We start from the raw sequence: 21,760 nt of genomic DNA, 5'->3' as shown, positions 1-21,760 counted from the left end.
TTTGTATGCCTTTCGGCTGCAAGTGAGGTGATTAGCATATCCACGCCCAGTCCGTGTAAGAGACGTTTTAGCTGGTCTCTTACATGGAATTTTGGGCTGTTCCTGGATTGCGAGGGCTGCATGGAGTCTTACACTACTCTTAGACTCCATGCAAGCCTTCGTGAATCCTGCCCATTATGTTAGTATGCATGCTAGAAATATTGAAACAATACTGTGAAATGGCTGATTGAAAAAATTGAGACTTATACTAGTTTCAGTAAACTAAAATTAAAAATGTGTGACACCCACTAAGATAATATTGGTCTTAGCCGCCTTACTTATCCCATGGCTAATAATTATATATTACCCCTGGTCTGGATAATTGAGATCATGCCATAGGCAATTTGATAGAACCCATGTGTGGGATAAAGCATTTAGGAGCTGCCTCTGTTCATTAGTAGTACAGGGACAGTCTTGGGGTAAATATTCTAGTACCCATATATAGATCCAATTTGCAAATGCATATGGTCAGGGATGAGCTTTGTTTAATGTGTATGTGGAGTCTGTTTTAGAGCAGTGGTATCCTCTGACAGACATACTTGTTCTTCCATTCTGTTGATGTTGGAGAAGAGGTTTAGATTTATAAATATATATATATATATATATATATATATATATATATATATATATATAGTTAGATATGTATATATAGATATAGCTATCTATATATATATATATATATATATATATATATATGTTTATATATATATGTATATATATATATATATATATATATATATATATATATATAGCTGTGTATATATATATATATATATATATATATATATATAGCTGTGTATATATATATATATATATATATATATATATATATATATATATATATCTATAGACACACACATCATATCGATATTCACAAATGACATATACTTATTTACAAAATTCCAGATAGCTGTGTTGGCAGTATCTCCTTTTGTCACAGCTTCTATGAACTGAGATTTGACAAACCATAAGGGAAGCTATAATATGAGATGCATACATGTATATAGTTATCTCATACTGAATTATTGTAGCACATAAATGCAGCATGCCTTGACACAGTAGCTTTCTGATTTGTAAGAGGTTAACAGTGATGAGACTGAAGTCAGAAAAAATGCTATGCTTTGCTACCCCTAACAGAAATGCTAATGAGAACAGTGGCCAATTTCTGTAACTCTGAAAGAAAGTGGAGCTCAGATTTGCAGCCATGCTAGGCATGTGGGCAGGTTTAGGATGAATTGCTGCCCCAGAGCCCAGGGTAGTGGTACCCCTTAGGCCATGTCTCATTGCAGGCAATCTTATTAAATGACCTCCTTCATGCCTGTTTAACATATATCATAGACTATGGCTCACTGCAGGCAGTGGTATTAGATGGTCGCCTTCCTGCTTGTTTAGCATATATCGTAGACCATGTCTCATTGCAGGCAGTCATTGTTAATCGTCTGGTCAGGATAAAACAGATGAACATTCATGGGTTAAGTTCAGGCAGCTTTAGTGCACACAGACACATCAGAAATGAGGCTTTGTAACTTAAAATTATAAACAGACTGACTACCACAGTCATACTCTGGCTGTTCTGTCAAAATGGCACTGCTGCCCGCATGTGATCAGTATTTATATGCACATGCTACATCTGGAAATGCTTCTTAAAGTGCCATACACGCACTCTGATCTACATCCTCCATCTTTGAGAAATAGTCCATATATGAAATGATAGTATTCAGTGAGATGCAATTTACAGAAACTGACATGCAGTTATACAGAACTAATTATTTCATATGCAATTATACAAAATTAGATACATATAAAATAATTATGTCCAAGTTGCTGTGTATTTTACAGCAGGTCTGGAAATGGAACCTGACCTTGTAACATAAAAGTCAGAATTGGATCTAGTAATGGGGACTGTCTTCAAGGAATGTTCAACTTTGGGGACAACTGGGGCATCATTAGGGATGGGAATGGATACTATGACATGTTCTTTGGTATGATCATTGTCTGGGCTGCTCTGAGATCTAGAGTTTGTAACACAGGTATGATGCTGTGATATCACTTCTGATACAGGAAGAAGGTGTTTGCGGTTTCTCCTATACTCTATACCATCAGATTCCACTAAGTAGGATCTTGGCTCTGTATATATACCTCTCACTTGACCAATTTGATTAAAGCCTTTCGCCTTTTGCATCTTCACTGTCTCCCCTTCTTTTAACAGACAAAGAAATCTGCTTGTTTTATCATAGCTGGACTTCTGAGAAGAATGGTTCTTACAAAGTTGGGCTTTGCTGTGTTGTTTTTAGCATTAGGCACCAACAAACTAGAACTAATAGGCAAGGTTGTTCTGGTTTGCCTAGATAGAAGTCTCTGAGCAGGCAAGCCTAGTTGGTTGTCATGGGGTATATTTCTGAGATTGAGTAAATTCAAGATATCAGGTATTGTCATGCTTTGACCTCTCCAGTGATTGCTTTGCACACTATACTGCGCATTCAGCCAGGCCGTTTGACTGAGGATATTCAGGACTGCTAGTAACATGGATAAAGTCCCACTCTTTAGCAAATCTCTGAAACAATTGACTGGTAAACTGAGAACCATTGTCAGAAATAACTTTGCGTGGACTACCATGGACTGAGAAATGACATTTCATCTTAGTAATAACAGCACTGGATGTTAGGTTAAGTAGCAAACTGATCTCAGACCAGTTTGAATCAGAGTCTACCAACACTAAGTAATGCTGACTGTTCCACTCAAGTATGTCAGTTGCTGCTGTTGACCAAGGTAGTTCAGGAATTTGGCTTAGCTGAAGTGGCTCTTTTTGCAAATGCAGCTTAGTACTGTTGCACACTGAACAAGAAGAAAGCACATTATCAATGCCTTTTGATAGAAAAGGCCAAAATACTAGTCCTCTCACCTTTCTTTTGGTAGAATCAGAACCTGGGTGGCCACAATGTCAAATCTGAATGTATGCATATTATAAGGAAGTAGGAGTAACAACTTTTGGACCTTTGAAAATGATACCATCTTCCATCAGCATCTCATCTCTGGATGGAAAGTAAGGTTGCACTTCTGGTGGTACACAGGATTGCTTTGACGCCCATCCTTCATTGATGGAATGGTTGAGCATTTGCGAAATTTGATAGTCTTTGTATGATCTCAGCTCATCAAGTCTCGTGGTAAAAAAATTATGCATTTCCATGATATCAAAGTCAAAATTCTCAGCATCAAGCTATTCCGTGGTATTTCTGGGTGATATGGGTAAGGTATCAGCTAGATAAAGAAATCTGCCCTTTGTACAGATCATTTTGAAATTATACTTTTGCAATTTGACCATCATTCTTTGTAGCCTTGCTAGAGTGGACTGCATAGATTTCTTTTAAATAGTGAGTAGAGGTTGTTGACCCGTTCCTATCTGAATAGCTTGGCCATAAATATAACTATGGAACTTCGAACATGCAAACACAATTGCCAAAAGTTCCTTCTCAATTTGAGCATACTGCATTTCAGTTTGGATAAGAGTTCTAGATGCATAGGCAACAGGTCTGCACTCTTGAAGAATAGTTGTACCAAGACCAAACTTTGAAGCATCAGAGGAATGAACTGCTGGTTTGTGGACATCATAGTATCTTAGTGTAGGTGGGGTAGTGATTTGCTGTTTGAGGTTATCAAATGCTCTCTGGTGTGGTTCTGACCATGATCATGCAACATTTTTGCATGTCAGCTCTCTCAAAGGTGCTGATAAGTCACTAAAGGCAGGGATAAATTTTCCCAAATAGTTAACCATACCAAGAAAATGCTGTAATGCATGGACATTGTCTGGAGCTGGCATGTCAAGAATGGCTGCTTGCTTGGAAGGATCTGGTCGTAAGCCTGTACTGGTAAATAAATGACATACATAAATAACTTCTGGTGGTCTGAATTTGCACTTCAAAGGACTAAGGTTTTAATTCACTTCATGCCCTCTGTCCAAAACTTTCCTGAGGATTTTGTCATGCTCTGCTTTACCATTACCTCCATCCAGTAAATCATCAACTATTATTGCACACAGATAGCCTGAAAAAAGTTGCTCTATTGTATGCTGAAAGACTTCAGTGACAGAATTTATTCCAAAAGGCATCCTAAGGAATCTGTATCTACCAAATGGGGAACTGAATGTAGTCAGTAGTGAAGATTTGCAATCAAGCATTACTTGCCAAAATGCACTCTGCATCTAAAACAGAAAAAACAGTGGCATTTGGCATGAGGGTTGCAATCTCATTGACTGTACGCATAGGATGATGAGGCCTTTTTAATGCCTTGTTAAAGTCTCTTGGGTCAATACATATTCTGATTTTATCTAAAATTTTCTTATGAGGAACTACCATGGAAGATAACCACTCAATTGGTTCTGTGACTGGACAAATCACACCTTGCTGCACCATTTTGTCTAACTGGACATTGACTTTGTCCTGTATACCTATTGGAACTCTCCTTGCTGGTCTGACCACTGGACTGACCTCTGGGTCTACTTTCTAGGAGTATACAACTGGAAGTTTGCCTAACTTGTCATCAAATACATCAGCATACTCTGAGAAAATAGCATCAGCAAAGCTGGAACTGGGACATGTCCTCACATGATGTACTTTTTTGGTAAAAGAAGGCAGTTTCAGTCCTAGTCTGCCTCTGAAACCAAATAATGATTGCACAGGTCTTTGGACTACATAAAATTGCAAGCTGTAACTATTCCCAGCCGAATAGCGTGAAAGCACTAGTGAGCTTTCGATGAATCTCTTCACCTCCATAAGGAACAAGCTTCGCACAATTGACCAAATTATGTTGCTCACCAGCTCTCACTTAAGCAAATGTTTCTGCTGTCATCAGCTTACACTTTGAACCAATGTCTACTTTGAGCTCTGTGGGCTTGTCATTGATCAGGACAGTATAAAATACGTCATTCTTTGCCAGAAAATCTACTGCATTAACCATTTCACTGATACACGATCTACATAGAAAGTGGGGTTACAGCTTTCTACATGATCACCTTGCTTTTTTGAATGACCTTTCTAAATAACTAAACGAGGCTTGCTTGATTTATAAAACTTTTGAAAATGATTCAATTTTTTACACTTGTGGCATTGTTGACCAAATGCTAAGCACTTTTCTCTTTTAGACTCATGGTTGGCTCTACAATTACGACAGTTAACAATAAGACTTGACTTGGGTTTTGCTGACTCAGTCTTTTACTGTACTGAGCATGCCCTTTTACTGAGCTAGTCTTGGAACTTGCTAGAATGCTACAAGGTCTCCCAGGGGAACCCACAGCAGTTGCAGCTGCCATGTGCTTAGGCCTGTTTCTGCTTGCCATGTGTTGCATGCTATCTATGTTTGCTATAGAGGCTGCTGAAACCATGCTCTTATCACTTGTAAGCATACTTGTGTGCCTTTCTGTGAGCTCATGGATTTGATAAATCTCTGTGACTTGCTTAATGTTAAAGCAGTGTCATGAAGCAACATCTTTCTCACTGCAGCACTATTAACACCACACACAAGCCTGTCCTTTATTAACTAATTTTTCAAGTCAGCAAATCTGCACGTTTTAGCCTTATTTCTCAAGTCAGTGATATAAGCTGCAAAAGTTTCACCTGGCTTTTGGTCCCTTGTATAAAATAAGTGCCTCATTAATGTAACACTTGTCCGGGGGTTGCACATTTCTTTAAATTTACTTTTTAAGCACTCAGGGTCTTCCCTTGATTCAGCCGGTACCTCAATATGGTGATTTCCCCCTCTTCTGCATATACTTCTGGTGCATACACAAATGAATGCTCTCTTTCAATGGCCTCTGGCCCAGCTAAGAAAAAAAAATGAATGCCCTTGTATGTGCCTCTTTGTCAAAAAAAAGCTGCTTGTATGAAAATATTGTATTCCTGCTTGAATACTCTGCAATTCCCTGTTATATTATGATCAAACACAAGTGGCTCTGGTCTGCAAAATGCCTCTGCCATATCAACTGACAGTAGTTAAGGTGCTTGAAATCATGTATGAACATAAATATATATGCCAGAACTTTATGTCAGTACTTGTAATTATGCCCAGTAGTACAACAAACACTTTGAAATAACTGCACTTTGCCAAGTAAGTCTTTGTAGCACAAGAACACTGAAATCACTGTGTTTTATGAAACCACTCCTTATCAGTGTAAGAAATACTTTGAAATGACTGTACTTTGTGAATAAACTGTACACAATGGGCAAAGCTCAGAGTAAAAAACACTTCGAGATGAATGCATTTTGCAAATAACTGTATACAGCACAAGAAACTTTTCAAAATGGCTGTACTTTGACTGCACTTTGCAATATAACTGTACTCTCCACACAGCAAACTCTTTGAAATAATTGCCACGTAATAAAGTATACATAATGCAAACACTTTGCGCACTCTGAGATACTTTGAACAACTCTATTTATGCTTTGCATGGCTTTGGTCAATGCAAAATAGTAGTTTGTGCCCAAACACGATCTTTTACTAAAAAACATACAGTCGCCTCACTTTTTAAGCTTAATTTGCCATTTTATTGTACTCATTATGCTCGTTTAATCTCTTATAATGCTCATTATGCTTCTCTTGTGCCTGTTGTACTCTAAACATGCCTGTTATGTAAACCAAAGGTAATTCTGAGCCCCATATGTATAGTTCTACTAGTTTTATCAAATATCATGGTTTTGAACATTTCATTTAACTAATAATGCAGTTTGTGCCTTTTGTTTGCTTAGTGATACATTTTGTGCTATTCGTTTGATTAATAATGTGTTTTGTGCCTTATAAATGTGCATTTCATTTTCTTTGCCAAATAAATCATTTGTGCAATTTTCTTTACCTTTAGCTTGTTTCTGGCCCTTTTTTGTTTGTCTATACTCCGTTTCAGTCAACCAGTTTAGTCTGCCTTCACCTTCAACTCTGCACCTCATGGTTTATAGAATTTATTCTCTTATTCCTGGTTCTGACACCATGTCACTTGTCTGGTCAGGATAAAACAGACAAACATTTGTGTGTTCAGTCCTAGCAGCTTTATAATACACAAACACATCAGAAATGAGGCTTTGTAACTTAAACTTATATAAACTTATAAACAGACTGGCTACCATACTAATACATGTTAACACTCTGGCTGTTCTCTTAGAATGGCACTGCTGCTATTTATATGCATGTGCTACATCTGGAAATGCTTCTTAAAGGTACATACGCATGCTCTGATCTATACTCATATTAGATGATCCCCTTCTTGCCTGTTTAGCATATATCGTAGACCATGTCTTAATGCAGGCCGTGGTATTAGATTATCTCCTTCCTGCCTGTTTAGCATATATCATAGACCATGTGTCATTGCAGGCAGTGGTATTAGATGTTCTCCTTCCTGCCTGTTTAGCATATATCTTAGACCATGTTTCATTGCAGGCAGTGACCTAAAAGTATAATGCCACCACATAAAGGGGGTAGGAACATATTTCTGTAAGCTCAGCTATGTATCTTGGAACAGTAGTGTATAAGGTTTCGGTCACAGTTCACTGAAAGCAAGTAGAAAAAAAAACAGTTCATTCGAGGAGTGGAAGATCGTTAATGTATTATGTAAGTAATGACTTGTGACATATTTTGGGAATAGGCCACTCGTCTGTTCAACAGATCCAACAGACATTTGCGATGATATAACCAGCCTTGGGATATATATCTTCAAAAAGAACTAGCAAAATGCAGTTGTGGCAATATCTTCATTGTCACTTTATAGTTTAAAACCAAATGTAATAGCACACATACATGCACACATATAGATAGATAGATAGATAGATAGATAGATAGATAGAGAGATAGATAGATAGATAGATAGATACATAGATAGATACATAGATAGATACATAGATAGGTAGAAAGCTAGATACAATATAATGATGATATTGATGAAACTAGCATGAAATATTGTCGGCAAAAGATCGAATACAGACTTTTAAATCAGCAACTGCTTTTCCACAGCAGGTACTTAAGAGAATTCTGTAATAAAGCAATGAAAAACACAATTTTAAAAACTCTACAGAGCACTTTGTCAGAAATGTTGGGGGAGAAAATGATTGTAACCAAGGAAATTATTTTTTGAGCTGGAATACATAATTTGAATTGCATAGACGTGCTACGTCCTTGCTACATTTAATGCTATTGGCTGCCAACAAAGTGATTACTAGAAAATGGAAATCAAAATCTAAACCAACCATAAGTGAAGTATTGACTTTTATGAGGGAAATCTAGAGAATTATGACTGGGTCACCAGTCACAGCCTATTTATTATGTGTTTGAGACAAGGATGCCAAGAAATTCACCTTGACAAAGCTTGAGAGGTCAATCTTGGCATCCATGTTGAGAACACATAATTAAAGTTCATGATTCAAGACCTGCTCATAATTCTTTGTAGCGCATAGAATTTAATTGCTCTGCGTACTACTAGTTAAAAAAAATAAGTGTTTTTGTCAGTTTTCAAAGCCATAAAGCACTTAGTGACCATTGTCAGAAAGACACTATAACACATTCCCTTATTTTTACACTCACCTCGCCATACCTCTCAAATGTCCAGATTTTCACAGATTGTCCAGATTTGTGCCTGATATGTTTGGTCTGTACTTTATAAAATCTTTGCTTTTTGGACAAACCTCGGAGGATTAAAGTAACTGAATAATGAAATACATTTGAGTTTCAAACTTTGTATTCTTCAGAAAATGCAGGTGAACACACATCCATATTCTAGCTTGCAAAGTTTATAACATGAAGCCAGCAACATATTATCGATGTGGACAGTAGGCAGAAACAAATCAGTTTTTTAGTCTTCCACTGTCTTTTGCTGGTCAGTACTGGCAGGTTTGACTGCTTACCGTTAGACCCAACTTTAACAAGTTAAACTTAAGTGGGGTGCTTAACATTTGTTAAGACTGGGTCTTGTGTTATATCAGAGCTAAACTTATTTGCCTTTTTCTGGATTTTGGAGTGTAATGACCATACTCCATGCACTAGAGAAGATATAGAGATGGGATGATTAGAAAAAGGAAGTAGCAAAGTACATAAAAATACATTTAATTTGTGGGGGAAAATACATACACAATAATGTTCAAGAGACAAATATAATGTAAGACAGGACCTAAGGAATTTATTTAATGTTGGAGTGATTAACAGTTGTTAAAAAAGAAAACATATTTGCATAATGCAGTATGCTAATTAAAATGTTTACCATTGTTTATCTTCTTTTCTACACCTGTATGTGTGCCCATTTTCAAAATGTATGAAATTAATAAAGATGTTTGAGAAAAACATAACTGTATTAAGAGTAGTTCAGTCGTGATAGAGAAGAAAGCCTGGCAGTCTGTCTTTGTTCCTGTTCCTTTCAGCTTCTTTGCTGAAGACTTCTGGACAAGGCCAAAACTAATCAGGAAACAAAGCCAAAAATCAGGGAATTTTTTTTTTAATATTACTCTAATTCACTTAAAACATTAATAGGTCAACAGGTTTTGCAGTAACATGCACTATTTAAACAATAAGAACATCTAAAAGCCTAACATGTTAGAAAATGTGCATGTTTTAAGCAAAATAGAAGTGTAAAACTCTTCTTACCTAGAGGTGATATTGCTCGGTGTCAGGACTCTAAAGAAAAACATTTCCTTGCAAGCTCTCCCATCCCCTAGAAAACATAGATGTCTGTGTAGTTACTGAGGCAATGCAGGGCTATAATGCCTTCCACACATTTAGACCACTTACTGCACAGGAACGGACAAAAAGTGGTTTTGTATCAATTTACTACAAAAGCAATCTCACCTTAAGGCTGATCAATCAGTATGACACACTTGAGCTTCTCCACGTACAACTCACCATAAGCAAACTCCCTTACCATATCTTTGTGAGCTACAGGTCCCCCTCTCTGACCTAGGAAACCCATACCACTTTATTAAATGAACTTGAGTCACTTTCCATTCAACCCACAATCATGTCTGCAGCTGCAGAGAGGCAGAAATATCTACCTGAAATAAGCACATGACAAACTCAGTTAACAACCATCACCCCCCTGGTGGAATCCCATCACCAATAGGTTTTATAACAAAAGGAAGAAAACCATGACCAAAAATAGAAAATGTGATACACATCAAAATAAATAAACAATTAAGGAGATTAATTAAGTCTGTCAAATCCAAATTTGAGGTAAATGTAGCTCCCTGGGCTAAGGGCAATCACAAGTATGAAACCTCAGAGGCAAAACACAACAATATACTGTTACTAAATGTAAATGGAGACACTTATACTGAGCCAGAGGATATAGCAAATCTGCTGGCTGATAAATTCAACACCTGTATTACTCCTCTTTTTCCTGCAGATGCCCCTCATGAAATACCTCCAGCCATAGCTCCCCCATCTATCACTAGAAAACAGATCCTCAATGTCCTCCTCAAGGCCAAAAACACTGCATCAATGGGATCCAACAATATTCCAGGTTGCCTCCTTAATAGCATGAAACATGACCTGTTGAGGCCAATAGACGTACTATTCAGAAACAGACTTCATGCCAAGTGATATGGAGGACTGCAGCTGTTATTTCCCTGCACAAGGGCAGGCCATTCATGGATCCAGGAAACTACTGACCCATAAGCCTAACTAGCCTCACATATAAGGCCGCGAAAAGAATAATTATGGACACATTAAGTAATAACATAGAAAACCTTCAGACATTGGATTCAACTAAGTTTGCTTTAACATGGGCAGTTCTTGCCTACTCAACCTGGTGAACTTCTTCAATAATGTCACCAAAGCAATGGATGAGGGCAAAACGGTGCATACTGCCTACCTTGATCTGGCCAAAGCATTCGACCCAATATCCCACTCAGGCATTGTAGACAAGCACACAAAATTAGGTATAAACCCTTATGCCACCCACTGGATAGCCAGCTGGCTAACCGCTGAACACAAGAAATCAGAACAGGTGATAATACCTTCACTAAAAGGCCAGTCAATAGTGGAGTCCTCCAGGGCTCAGTGCTGGAGACACTTCTTTTTGGCATCTACTTCTCTGAAATCAACCCCATCAAAGGCCTCTGGCTGATCAAGTTCACAGACGATTGCAAACTAGGTGCAGTCATAGGATCTCCTAAAGAAACAAACATCCTCCAAGAAGACCTGACATGGACTAGTAACTGATGCCAGAGTCACTGTCTAAAACTCAATGTCAAAAAATGCTTAATAGTAACTTTGGAAAAGAGAACTGCTTCTAGAAGTTACTGCACTGATAATACACCCTTAAGAATTGACCCTATGGTTAGGGATCTGGGAACACATATAGACAGAGACTTGGCTTTTGACCATTATGCATCTGTTGTAGTAAGGAAATCATCAGAAATTGAAACAGTTCTCACAGCTAAGCTTCTAGGCATAACCATAGATAGCAAACTAACTTTCGAACACCACATCTGCCAATATCATTAAAAAAACACACACATCAAACTAGGAACACTCTAACGACAAAAACCTTTCTTGGATAGCTCCACCAGAAAAACCCTCGTCAACACCTATTTGCTTCCCTCACTCTTATATGCAGCCCCCTTATACACCAATTTACAGTCTTCTCTTAAAAACATGCTCCAATCCTGCTACCATAAAATTACCAAATTTGCCACAGGTTACCCCTACCGTTCCCACCACTTTCTAGCTCGAACTCACACAACACCTAAGCCTAGTACAGCTGTCTTCTGCACATAAAATGATATATGCACCTGATAGCTGCCCAGCACTCAAATCTGTCCTAAAACCCTGCATACCTACAAGACCCCTCCACTCTAAAAACAAACCACTCCTAACAGTCTACTTTCCAAAGAAAAGAGCTGGACAGTGCCTATACTCTCATGCCACTGCCAAGCTCTAGAACTCTCTGCCAACAGACATGAATACCACTAAGAGCTTTAATAACTTCAAACACACCCTAAAAAAAGAATGTTCTATGTCATCAGACCTGCCACTGCTCTTTCCCTAACGGGTGAGCTCCATTTATTCTCTAGGGGTGTTATTTTCTATCCCTAAGACAGGAATTTCATCTACTAACCACTTGCATATTGGACTAACAGGCTTTCCATATTTCTTCACCCTTAACTATCCCATCCTTCTACGCATCTACTAGCACCTGATGTTCCGATTCTCATTCTTTACCTTACTCCTACCTGATGTATAAAAAAAAAAGTTTGCAATCTACCGCTACACTTTAATTTAGTACATGTTTTATTATTTTATCTACCCCTTTGTACTTATTTTGTATTTATTTCTGCAGTTATCTCTCCATATTTATTTAGTATTCAGTTATTATTAATGTGTGCTTTAATACTTTTTTTTATCTTGTTCATGTAAATTGTCTTAACTTTCATGTATCATTTGGAGCTTTTCTCCCTGGGCCTCTGCTGAAAATGGGTTTTTGACCCAGTCGGACTTCCCAGTAAACAAATGTTAAATAAATAAAATAAAATAAATAAATGTTATGTTGCACAGCTTATACGCAAGGGTATGGCATCTAGGTCTAAAGATGTTATTGTTCTATTGTACTCAGCCCTCATTAGACCAATCATTGAATACAGTGTCCCTTCCAGTATGTACCTGACCAGGCATCTGCAACAAGCAGAGTATCCACAGAGGTACCAAACAAATAAAATACATAGTGTAGACAACATGTCCTATGCAGACCACCTCAAAGCCTTATCTTTGTACTTTGTCTCCTACAGACTGGTGAGAGGCCATCTATGCCTGACCTTCAAAGTATCTCCTAATCCAGCTCTTATGGACCTGTTGCACATCCACAAAACAAATATCATTAAAAACACCCAATCAAGGGACAAAATTCTTGTCTGCAACATAAATAAGACATCTTTGAGGTACAGGTATGTGCCTCAATAACTACCCCTTCTCTGGAACAGGCTTCCCATCCATGTGAAGTAGAGTTCCTTCCTGTCCTTATTCAAGAGCAACCTAGATCAGTGGATGGGAAATCGTATATGTACCCTGGTCTGTTGCCTATGTCCCTGTTGAGCAACCTAAATCAGTGGATGGGAAACAGAATATGTACCCTGGTCTGTCGCCTGTGCCCCTGTTAGAGCAACCTAGATCAGTGGATGGGAAATCATATATGTACCCTGGTCTGTCGCCTATGTACCTGTTAGAGCAATCTCGATCAGTGGATGGGAAATAGAATATGTACCCTGGTCTGTCGCCTATCTCCCTGTTAGATCAACCTAAATCAGTGGATGGGAAACAGAATATGTACCCTGGTCTGTCGCCTGTGTCCCTGTTAGAGCAACCTAGATCAGTGGATGGGAAATCATATATGTACGCTGGTCTATTGCCTATGTCCCTGTTAGAGCAACCTCGATCAGTGGATGGGAAATAGAATATATACCCTGGTCTGTCGCCTATGACCCTGTTAGAGCAACCTAAATCAGTGGATGGGAAATCGTATATGTACGCTAGTCTATCACCTATGTCCCTGTTAGAGCACCCTAGATCAGTGGATGGGAAATCGTATATGTACCCTGGTCTGTCATCTACGTCCCTGTTACAGCAACCTAGATCAGTGGATGGGAAATTGTATATGTATCCTGGTCTGTCTCCTATGTCCCTGTTAGAGCAACCTAGATCAGTGGATGGGAAATAGAATATGTACCCTGGTCTGTCACCTATATCCCAGTTAGAGCAACCTAGATCTATGGATGGGAAATCGTATATGTACCCTGGCCTGTCGCCTATGTCCCTGTTAGAGCAACCTAGATCAGTGGATGGGAAATCGTATATGTACCCTGGTCTGTCGCCTATGTCCCTGTTAGAGCAACCTAGATCAGTGGATGGGAAATAGAATATGTACCCTGGTCTGTCACCTATGTCCCTGTTAGAGTAACCTAGATCAGTGGATGGGAAATTGTATATTTACCCTGGTCTGTCGCCTATGTCCCTGTTAGAGTAACCAAGATAAGTGGATGGGAAATTGTATATGTACCCTGGTCTGTTGCCTATGTCCCTGTTAGAGCAACCTAGATCAGTGGATGGGAAATAGAATATGTACCCTGGTCTGTCTTCTATGTCCCTGTTAGAGCAACCTAGATCAGTGGATGGGAAATAGAATATGTACCCTGGTCTGTCGCCTATGACCCTATTAGAGCAACCTAGATTAGTGGATGGGAGGTAGAATATGTACCCTGGTCTGTTGCCTATGTCCCTGTTAGACCAATCTAGATCAGTGGATGGGCAATCATATATGTACCCTGGTCTATCACCTATGTCCCTGTTAGAGCAACGTAGATCAGTGGATGGGAAAAAGAATATGTACCCTGGTCTGTTGCCTATGTCCCTGTTAGAGCAACCTAGATTAGTGGATGGGAAATCGTATATGTACCCTGGTTTGTCGCCTATGTCCCTGTTAGAGCAACCTAGATCAGTGGATGGGAAATAGAATATGTACCCTGGTCTGTCACCTATGTCCCTGTTAGAGCAAATTAGATCAGTGGATGGGAAATCGTATATGTACCCTGGTCTGTCGCCTATGTCCCTGTTAGAGCAACCTAGATCAGTGGATGGGAAATAGAATATGTACCCTGGTCTGTCACCTATGTCCCTGTTAGAGCAAACTAGATCAATGGATGGGAAATCTTGTATGTAACCTGGTCTGTCACCTATGTCCCTGTTAGTGCAACCTAGATCAGTGGATGGGAAATGGAATATATACCCTGGTCTGTTGCCTATGGCCCTGTTAGAGCAACCTAGATCAGTGGATGGGAAATGGAATATATACCCTGGTCTGTCGCTTATATCCCTGTTAGAGCAACCTAGATCAGTGGATGGGAAATAGAATATTTACCCTGGTCTGTCACCTATGTCCCTGTTAGAGCAACCTAGATCAGTGGATTGGAAAAGGAATAAGTACCCTGGTCTGTCGCCTTTGTCCCTGTTAGAGCAACCTAGATTAGTGGATGGGAAATAGAATATGTACCCTGGTCTGTCACCTATATCCCAGTTAGAGCAACCTAGATCAGTGGATGGGAAATCGTATATGTACCCTGGTCTGTTGCCTATGTCCCTGTTAGAGCAACCTAGATCAGTGGATGGGAAATCGTATATGTACCCTGGTCTGTCGCCTATGTCCCTGTTAGAACAACCTAGATCAGTGGATGGGAAATAGAATATGTACCCTGGTCTGTCACCTATGTCCCTGTTAGAGTAACCTAGATCAGTGGATGGGAAATCATATATTTACCCTGGTCTGTCGCCTATGTCCCTGTTAGCGTAATCTAGATTAGTGGATGGGAAATCGTATATGTACCCTGGTCTGTTGCCTATGTCCCTGTTAGAGCAACCTAGATCAGTGGATGGGAAATAGAATATGTACCCTGGTCTGTTGTCTATGTCCCTGTTAGAGCAACCTAGATCAGTGGATGGGAAATCGTATATGTACCCTGGTCTAGCACCTATGTCCCGGTTAGAGCAACCTAGATCAGTGGATGGGAAACAGAATATGTATCCTGGTCTGTCGCCTATGGCCCTATTAAAGCAACCTAGATTAGTGGATGGGAAGTAGAATATGTACCCTGGTCTGTTGCCTATGTCCCTGTTAGACCAACCTAGATCAGTGGATGGGCAATCGTATATGTACCCTGGTCTATCTATCACCTATGTCCCTGTTAGAGCAACGTAGATCAGTGGATGGGAAAAAGAATATGTACCCTGGTCTGTCACCTATGTCCCTGTTAGAGCAATCTAGATTAGTGGATGGGAAATAAAATATGTACCCTGGTCTGTCGCCTATGTCCCTGTTAGAGCAATCTCGATTAGTGGATGGGAAATAGAATATGTACCCTGGTCTGTCGCCTATGTCCCTGTTAGAGCAACCTAAATCAGTGGATGGGAAACAGAATATGTACCCTGGTCTGTCGCCTGTGTCCCTGTTAGAGCAACCTAGATCAGTGGATGGGAAATCGTATATGTACGCTGGTCTATCGCCTATGTCCCTGTTAGAGCAACCTCGATCAGTGGATGGGAAATAGAATATATACCCTGGTCTGTCGCCTATGACCCTGTTAGAGCAACCTAAATCAGTGGATGGGAAACAGAATATGTACCCTGGTCTGTCACCTGTGTCCCTGTTAGAGCAACCTAGATCAGTGGATGGGAAATCATATATGTACCCTGGTCTGTCATCTATGTCCCTGTTAGAACAACCTAGATCAGTGGATGGGAAATAGAATATGTACCCTGGTCTGTCACCTATGTCCCTGTTAGAGCAAACTAGATCAATGGATGGGAAATCTTGTATGTAACCTGGTCTGTCGTCTATGTCCCTGTTAGAGCAACCTGGATCAGTGGATGGGAAATCGTATATGTACCCTGGTCTAACACCTATGTCCTGGTTAGAACAACCTAGATCAGTGGATGGGAAATAGAATATGTATCCTGGTCTGTCGCCTATGGCCCTATTAGAGCAACCTAGATTAGTGGATGGGAAGTAGAATATGTACCCTGGTCTGTTGCCTATGTCCCTGTTAGACCAACCTAGATCAGTGGATGGGCAATCGTATATGTACCCTGGTCTATCTTTCACCTATGTCCCTGTTAGAGCAACGTAGATCAGTGGATGGGAAAAAGAATATGTACCCTGGTCTGTCACCTATGTCCCTGTTAGAGCAACCTAGATTAGTGGATGGGAAATAAAATATGTACCCTGGTCTGTCGCCTATGTCCCTGTTAGAGCAACCTAGATAAGTGGATGGGAAATAGAATATGTACCCTGGTCTGTCACCTATGTTCCTGTTAGCGCAATCTAGATCAGTGGATGGGAAATTGTATATGTACCCTGGTCTGTCACCTATATCCCTGTTAGAGCAACCTAGATCAGTGGATGGGAAATTGTATATGTACCCTGGTTTGTCGCCTATGTCCCTGTTAAAGCAACCTAGATCAGTGGATGGGAAATAGAATATGTACCCTGGTCTGTCGCCTATGTCCCTGTTAGAGCAACCTAGATCAGTGGATGGGAAATGGAATATATACCCTGGTCTGTTGCCTATGGCCCTGTTAGTGCAACCTAGATCAGTGGATGGGAAATGGAATATGTACCCTGGTCTGTCGCTTATATCCCTGTTAGAGCAACCTAGATCAGTGGATTGGAAAAGGAATACGTACACTGGTCTGTCGCCTATGTCCCTGTTAGAGCAACCTAGATCAGTGGATGGGAAATAGAATATGTACCCTGGTCTGTCGCCTATGTCCCTGTCAGAGCAACCTAGATTAGTGGATGGGGAATAGAATAGGTACCCTAGTCTGTCACCTATGTCCCTGTTAGAGCAACCTAGATCAGTGGATCGGAAATCGTATATGTACCTTGGTCTGTTGCCAATGTCCCTGTTAGAGCTACCTAGATCAGTGGATGGGAAATAGAATATGTACCCTGGTCTGTCACCTATGTCCCTGTTAGAGCAACCTAGATCAGTGGATGAGAAATTGTATATGCACCCTGGTCTGTCGCCTATGTCCCTGTTAGAGAAACCTAGATCAGTGGATGGGTAATAGAATATGTACCCTGGTCTGTCGCCTATGTCCCTGTTAGAGCAAACTAGATCAGTGGATGGGAAATCATGTATGTACCCTGGTCTGTCACCTGTGTCCCTGTTAGAGCAACCTAGATCAGTGGATGGGAAATAGAATATGTACCCTGGTCTGTCGCCTATGTCCCTGTTAGAGAAACCTAGATCAGTGGATGGGAAATAGAATATGTACCCTGGTCTGTCGCCTATGTCCCTGTTAGAGCAAACTAGATCAGTGGATGGGAAATCGTATATGTACCCTGGTCTGTCACCTATGTCCCTGTTAGTGCAACCTAGATCAGTGGATGGGAAACAGAATATGTACCCTGGTCTGTCGCCTATGTCCCTGTTAGTGCAACCTAGATCATTGGATGGGAAATGGAATATATACCCTGGTCTGTCGCTTATATCCCTGTTAGAGCAACCTAGATCAGTGGATGGGAAATAGAATATTTACCCTGGTATGTCACCTATGTCCCTGTTAGAGCAACCTAGATCAGTGGATTGGAAAAGGAATACGTACCCTGGTCTGTCACCTATGTCCCTGTTAGAGCAACCTAGATCAGTGGATGGGAATTCGTATATGTACCCTGGTCTGTCGCCTATGTCCCTGTTAGAACAACCTAGATCAGTGGATGGGAAATGGAATATGTACCCTGGTCTGTCACCTATGTCCCTGTTAGAGTAACCTAGATCAGTGGATGGGAAATGGAATATGTACCCTGGTCTGTCGCCTATGTCCCTGTTAGTGCAACCTAGATCAGTGGATGGGAAATAGAATATGTACCCTGGTCTGTCCCCTATGGCCCTGTTAGAGCAACCTAGATCAGTGGATGGGAACTAGAATATGTACCCTGGTCTGTCGTCTATGTCCCTGTTAGAGCAACCTAGATCAGTGGATGGGAAAGAGAATATATACCCTGGTCTGTCGCCTATGGCCCTGTTAGAGCAACCTAGATCAGTGGATGGGAAAAGGAATATGTACCCTGGTCTGTCGCCTATGTCCCTGTTAGTGCAACCAAGATCAGTGGATGGGAAATAGAATATGTACCCTGGTCTGTCACCTATGTCCATGTTAGAAAGAGAAAGATTTTAAATGGAGGATCAACAATACCCAAGCTATACCCCCAATGTTTGAAGCAGTATGGAAACCTTTCAGATAGGTTTGGGAAGCATAGCTAGGCTTACCAAGGCCCTTTAGGGTCATTAGCTTAATAATTATCTGTGAGTGTATGAATGTCTGGCATGATTGACTGACTGCAATCTTCACTGATTTACCAGAAAAAAAAATTATGGGACAGGGCAAGAAGGAAATCTGGAGCAGTCTGCAAAGTTCTAGACAGTCGAGAGGCAGTTGTAGCTACTGGCAGTTGTTCATGGAATTGCTAGAAGAATCAGATTGGAAAGAACAGTATAAGATGGATAGATGTTCAGATATTACCATTGAGATAAATATAACAGAATGAGTGTGTAGCATGATAAAAAAGAATGAACATGATCTGCGTAGTTTCAGACAAGAAGTAAATATGCAGGATTGAAGAAGTGATATAACCTGGCTGCTTAATAAATGTGAAGAGGTGAAGGACGGTTGGGAAAAGGATGGTGGAAACTAGGGCTCAATTGCTGTGCAGGTGTGTGAACCTTCAGGCTCTGGAGACTGCATTTGATCATATAACGCACGGAGGCATGGTCTCACAGAATTCTTTCACTCTAACAGGTGAACATCCTCAACAGGTTCCACGCTCTCCTATGCTAGGATGCTGTGCAAGGGAGAGGGAGGGTTAATGGGGGGGGGGGGATAAACCAAGGACGATGAGGAGGAGAAACTCGTTATACCAGACTGCGAAAACCCAGTGACACAACATGAGTCAGACAGACAGCTAGTGAAATGGGAGGACTAAGGGACAATGAGAGGGATTTATTGTTTGTGCTTTGAATTACCATCACTGGAATATCAAGAGAAAAAAATATGCAGACAGCTGTAAATGTGATTCCTAATTAATTATTTTTACAGTACAAGCAAAAGTAACAGCTATACCAGAAAATGACAGTGTAATTGTGAGTAGTTTTATGGTTAGGTTTTTATTGTTAGTCACTTACCTCTGATTTTAAACGCTCAATTTCAATCTCACCATCTTCTATCTGCTGCCTGAGCTGTTTGGCAACTGTTTTTTCTGTTTCTACTATCTGAAGCAAGTGGAGGTATTTCTGCTTCAAAGCTTCATGTTCTGTAGCAAGATTCCTGTAACTGTTAAATAAATGTCAGACTTTAAGTTTTCATAAATAAGTACAAAATATTTTTATTGTGATGCAATATCATATTTTACATTTTTTTAATGACAGAAGGAGACAACAAGCCTGTCTAATTTGCCCTTTAACTGCATTTAACATTTTTTTCCCTGGGGGATTACTTATTATCCCCTTTTCCAGGATGTGTGGTCTCTCACATGCAGCTTGACTTGATCCAACAACCTCTGCCTCCCAGGATGCTAGGATTCTATTCCTACTATTAACAGCCTTTCTCCATATGTCTCATGTTCTCCTGAATGCTTCTCTGTATTCCCTCTCCACCCCTGATTTCTGTAGACCTTTCCATGAGTCCACAACCCTCTCTGACAACAACTGCTATCAGGAATTCCTAGCATCTATAATCTTCCCTCCCTCCTTCCCCCTCAGTCCTTCCTGTTCAAATTAACTCCTTCACATCTCTCTGGCATGATTTTCTTTATGAAAAAATAATCAAGTATCAAGTTAGAAGAGGTCTAGGTCTTCTAACCTCTGGTTATATTGTTTTTTTTTCTCCATTCCACTGATCTTTCTGCTAACATTCCTTTGAATTTCTTCCAGTGACATAATGCCCTTCAGAACTGCACCTGGTACCCAAATTGTGGTCCTACCAAGATCCTGCAGAGGGGAAGCATTATTTCCTTTCTTCTGAAATCTCTTCCTCTGTAATGATATACCTTAGGATTCTGGTTGCTGTTGCCACTGCCTCCTTACTTTGCTCTTGGGGCCCAATCCAGGTGTGATCAACATTCTCAGATTCTTTTCCCTTCTGTATCCTGAGCTCCACTCCCCCTGATACTTCCCACTAGGGTTGTTGTGGTCTAAGAGGCCGATGTGTAGTACTTTGTATTTGTTTGCACTGAACCTCATCAGCCATGTTTCTGCCTGCTTATCTGAGGCAAGCACACTGAAGACTGCTGGAATCAGGACATACCTTGTGGTATGTCAACTGGTCACATCTTTTATTTCTGATATTGTCCTTCTTACCACAAAGCATTTGTCATTGATCATCATCATCTAACCCTAAGCTCTCCACATCCTCATTCTTGGTGGTAACCCCAGCTGCTCTAGTCTTCTTATTATCCTCCTGTGGGAAACTGAGTCAAAGGCCTTCTGAAGTCCAGGTAGACTGTGTCTGCTGGTATTCCTCTTATATGTTCATCTGTAATTCAATCATAAAACTGGATAAGGTTTTACTGACAGCTTCTTTAGGCTGTTAGCCCATGCTGGTTGATGTCCTGATGATAACTGACCTTTGCAAATGCTATCAACCTTTCCCTTAGAGTTATCCCCATGACTTTACATGTGACTTTCATTGGTAAGATAATGGGATTGCAATTCCCAGGAGATTTTCTGTTCCTCTTCCCATTGTACAAGGGAAATACACTTGCTGTGTCACACTCCTTTTGTACATCTGCACTAGCTAGTGATCTGCTAAAGAACTCTGTCAAGGATTCTGCAGAAAAAGACCAGAAATTTAAGGGTGCTGGAAGGCAGCCCATCTGACACTTGTGTGTTATTTTTCAAAAGGACAACAGTCCCTCTGAACCCCCCCCCCATAATCATGTTTGTCCATTGTTCTACCCATACTGCCCTGGCTTTCTCCAAGCATGGCAACTGACATTTGCTTTCTTTTTTGAAGACTGAAACAAAGTATTCAGTACTGCTAAAACTGCCTCTTATTTCCTATCCCTCATCTTTAATCATGCTCCCTAACCCTAATTTTTCATCCTATTCCCTAGCTCTAATCTTTAATCATATTCCCTATGCCTAATCTTTAACCCTGTTTCCTAGCTCTAATTTTTAATCCTGTTCCCTAGCCCTAAACTTTAATCATGTTCCCTATG

At 40.3% G+C, this 21,760-nt stretch overlaps 1 protein-coding gene across 1 annotated transcript in view; it reads right to left on the bottom strand.

Moving 5' to 3' along the window:
- The window catches only part of RASGRF1 (Ras protein specific guanine nucleotide releasing factor 1), an 892,789-nt gene that overhangs the window by 835,014 nt on the left and 36,015 nt on the right, over positions 1 to 21,760 (bottom strand). Inside the window, exon 3 of the mRNA XM_044076380.1 lies at positions 19,728 to 19,875. Within this exon, the coding sequence (XP_043932315.1) occupies positions 19,728 to 19,875 (148 nt within the window). The remainder of the gene's footprint in view (positions 1 to 19,727; positions 19,876 to 21,760) is intronic.

Source organism: Protopterus annectens, chromosome 7.part0 (assembly GCF_019279795.1).
Source record: "Protopterus annectens isolate FY-2018-M chromosome 7.part0, PAN1.0, whole genome shotgun sequence".
In the NCBI taxonomy this organism is placed as follows: Eukaryota; Metazoa; Chordata; order Ceratodontiformes; family Protopteridae; genus Protopterus; species Protopterus annectens.
The sequence above is the reverse complement of the archived record's forward strand: the minus strand, read 5'-3'. Positions and strand labels throughout refer to the sequence as shown.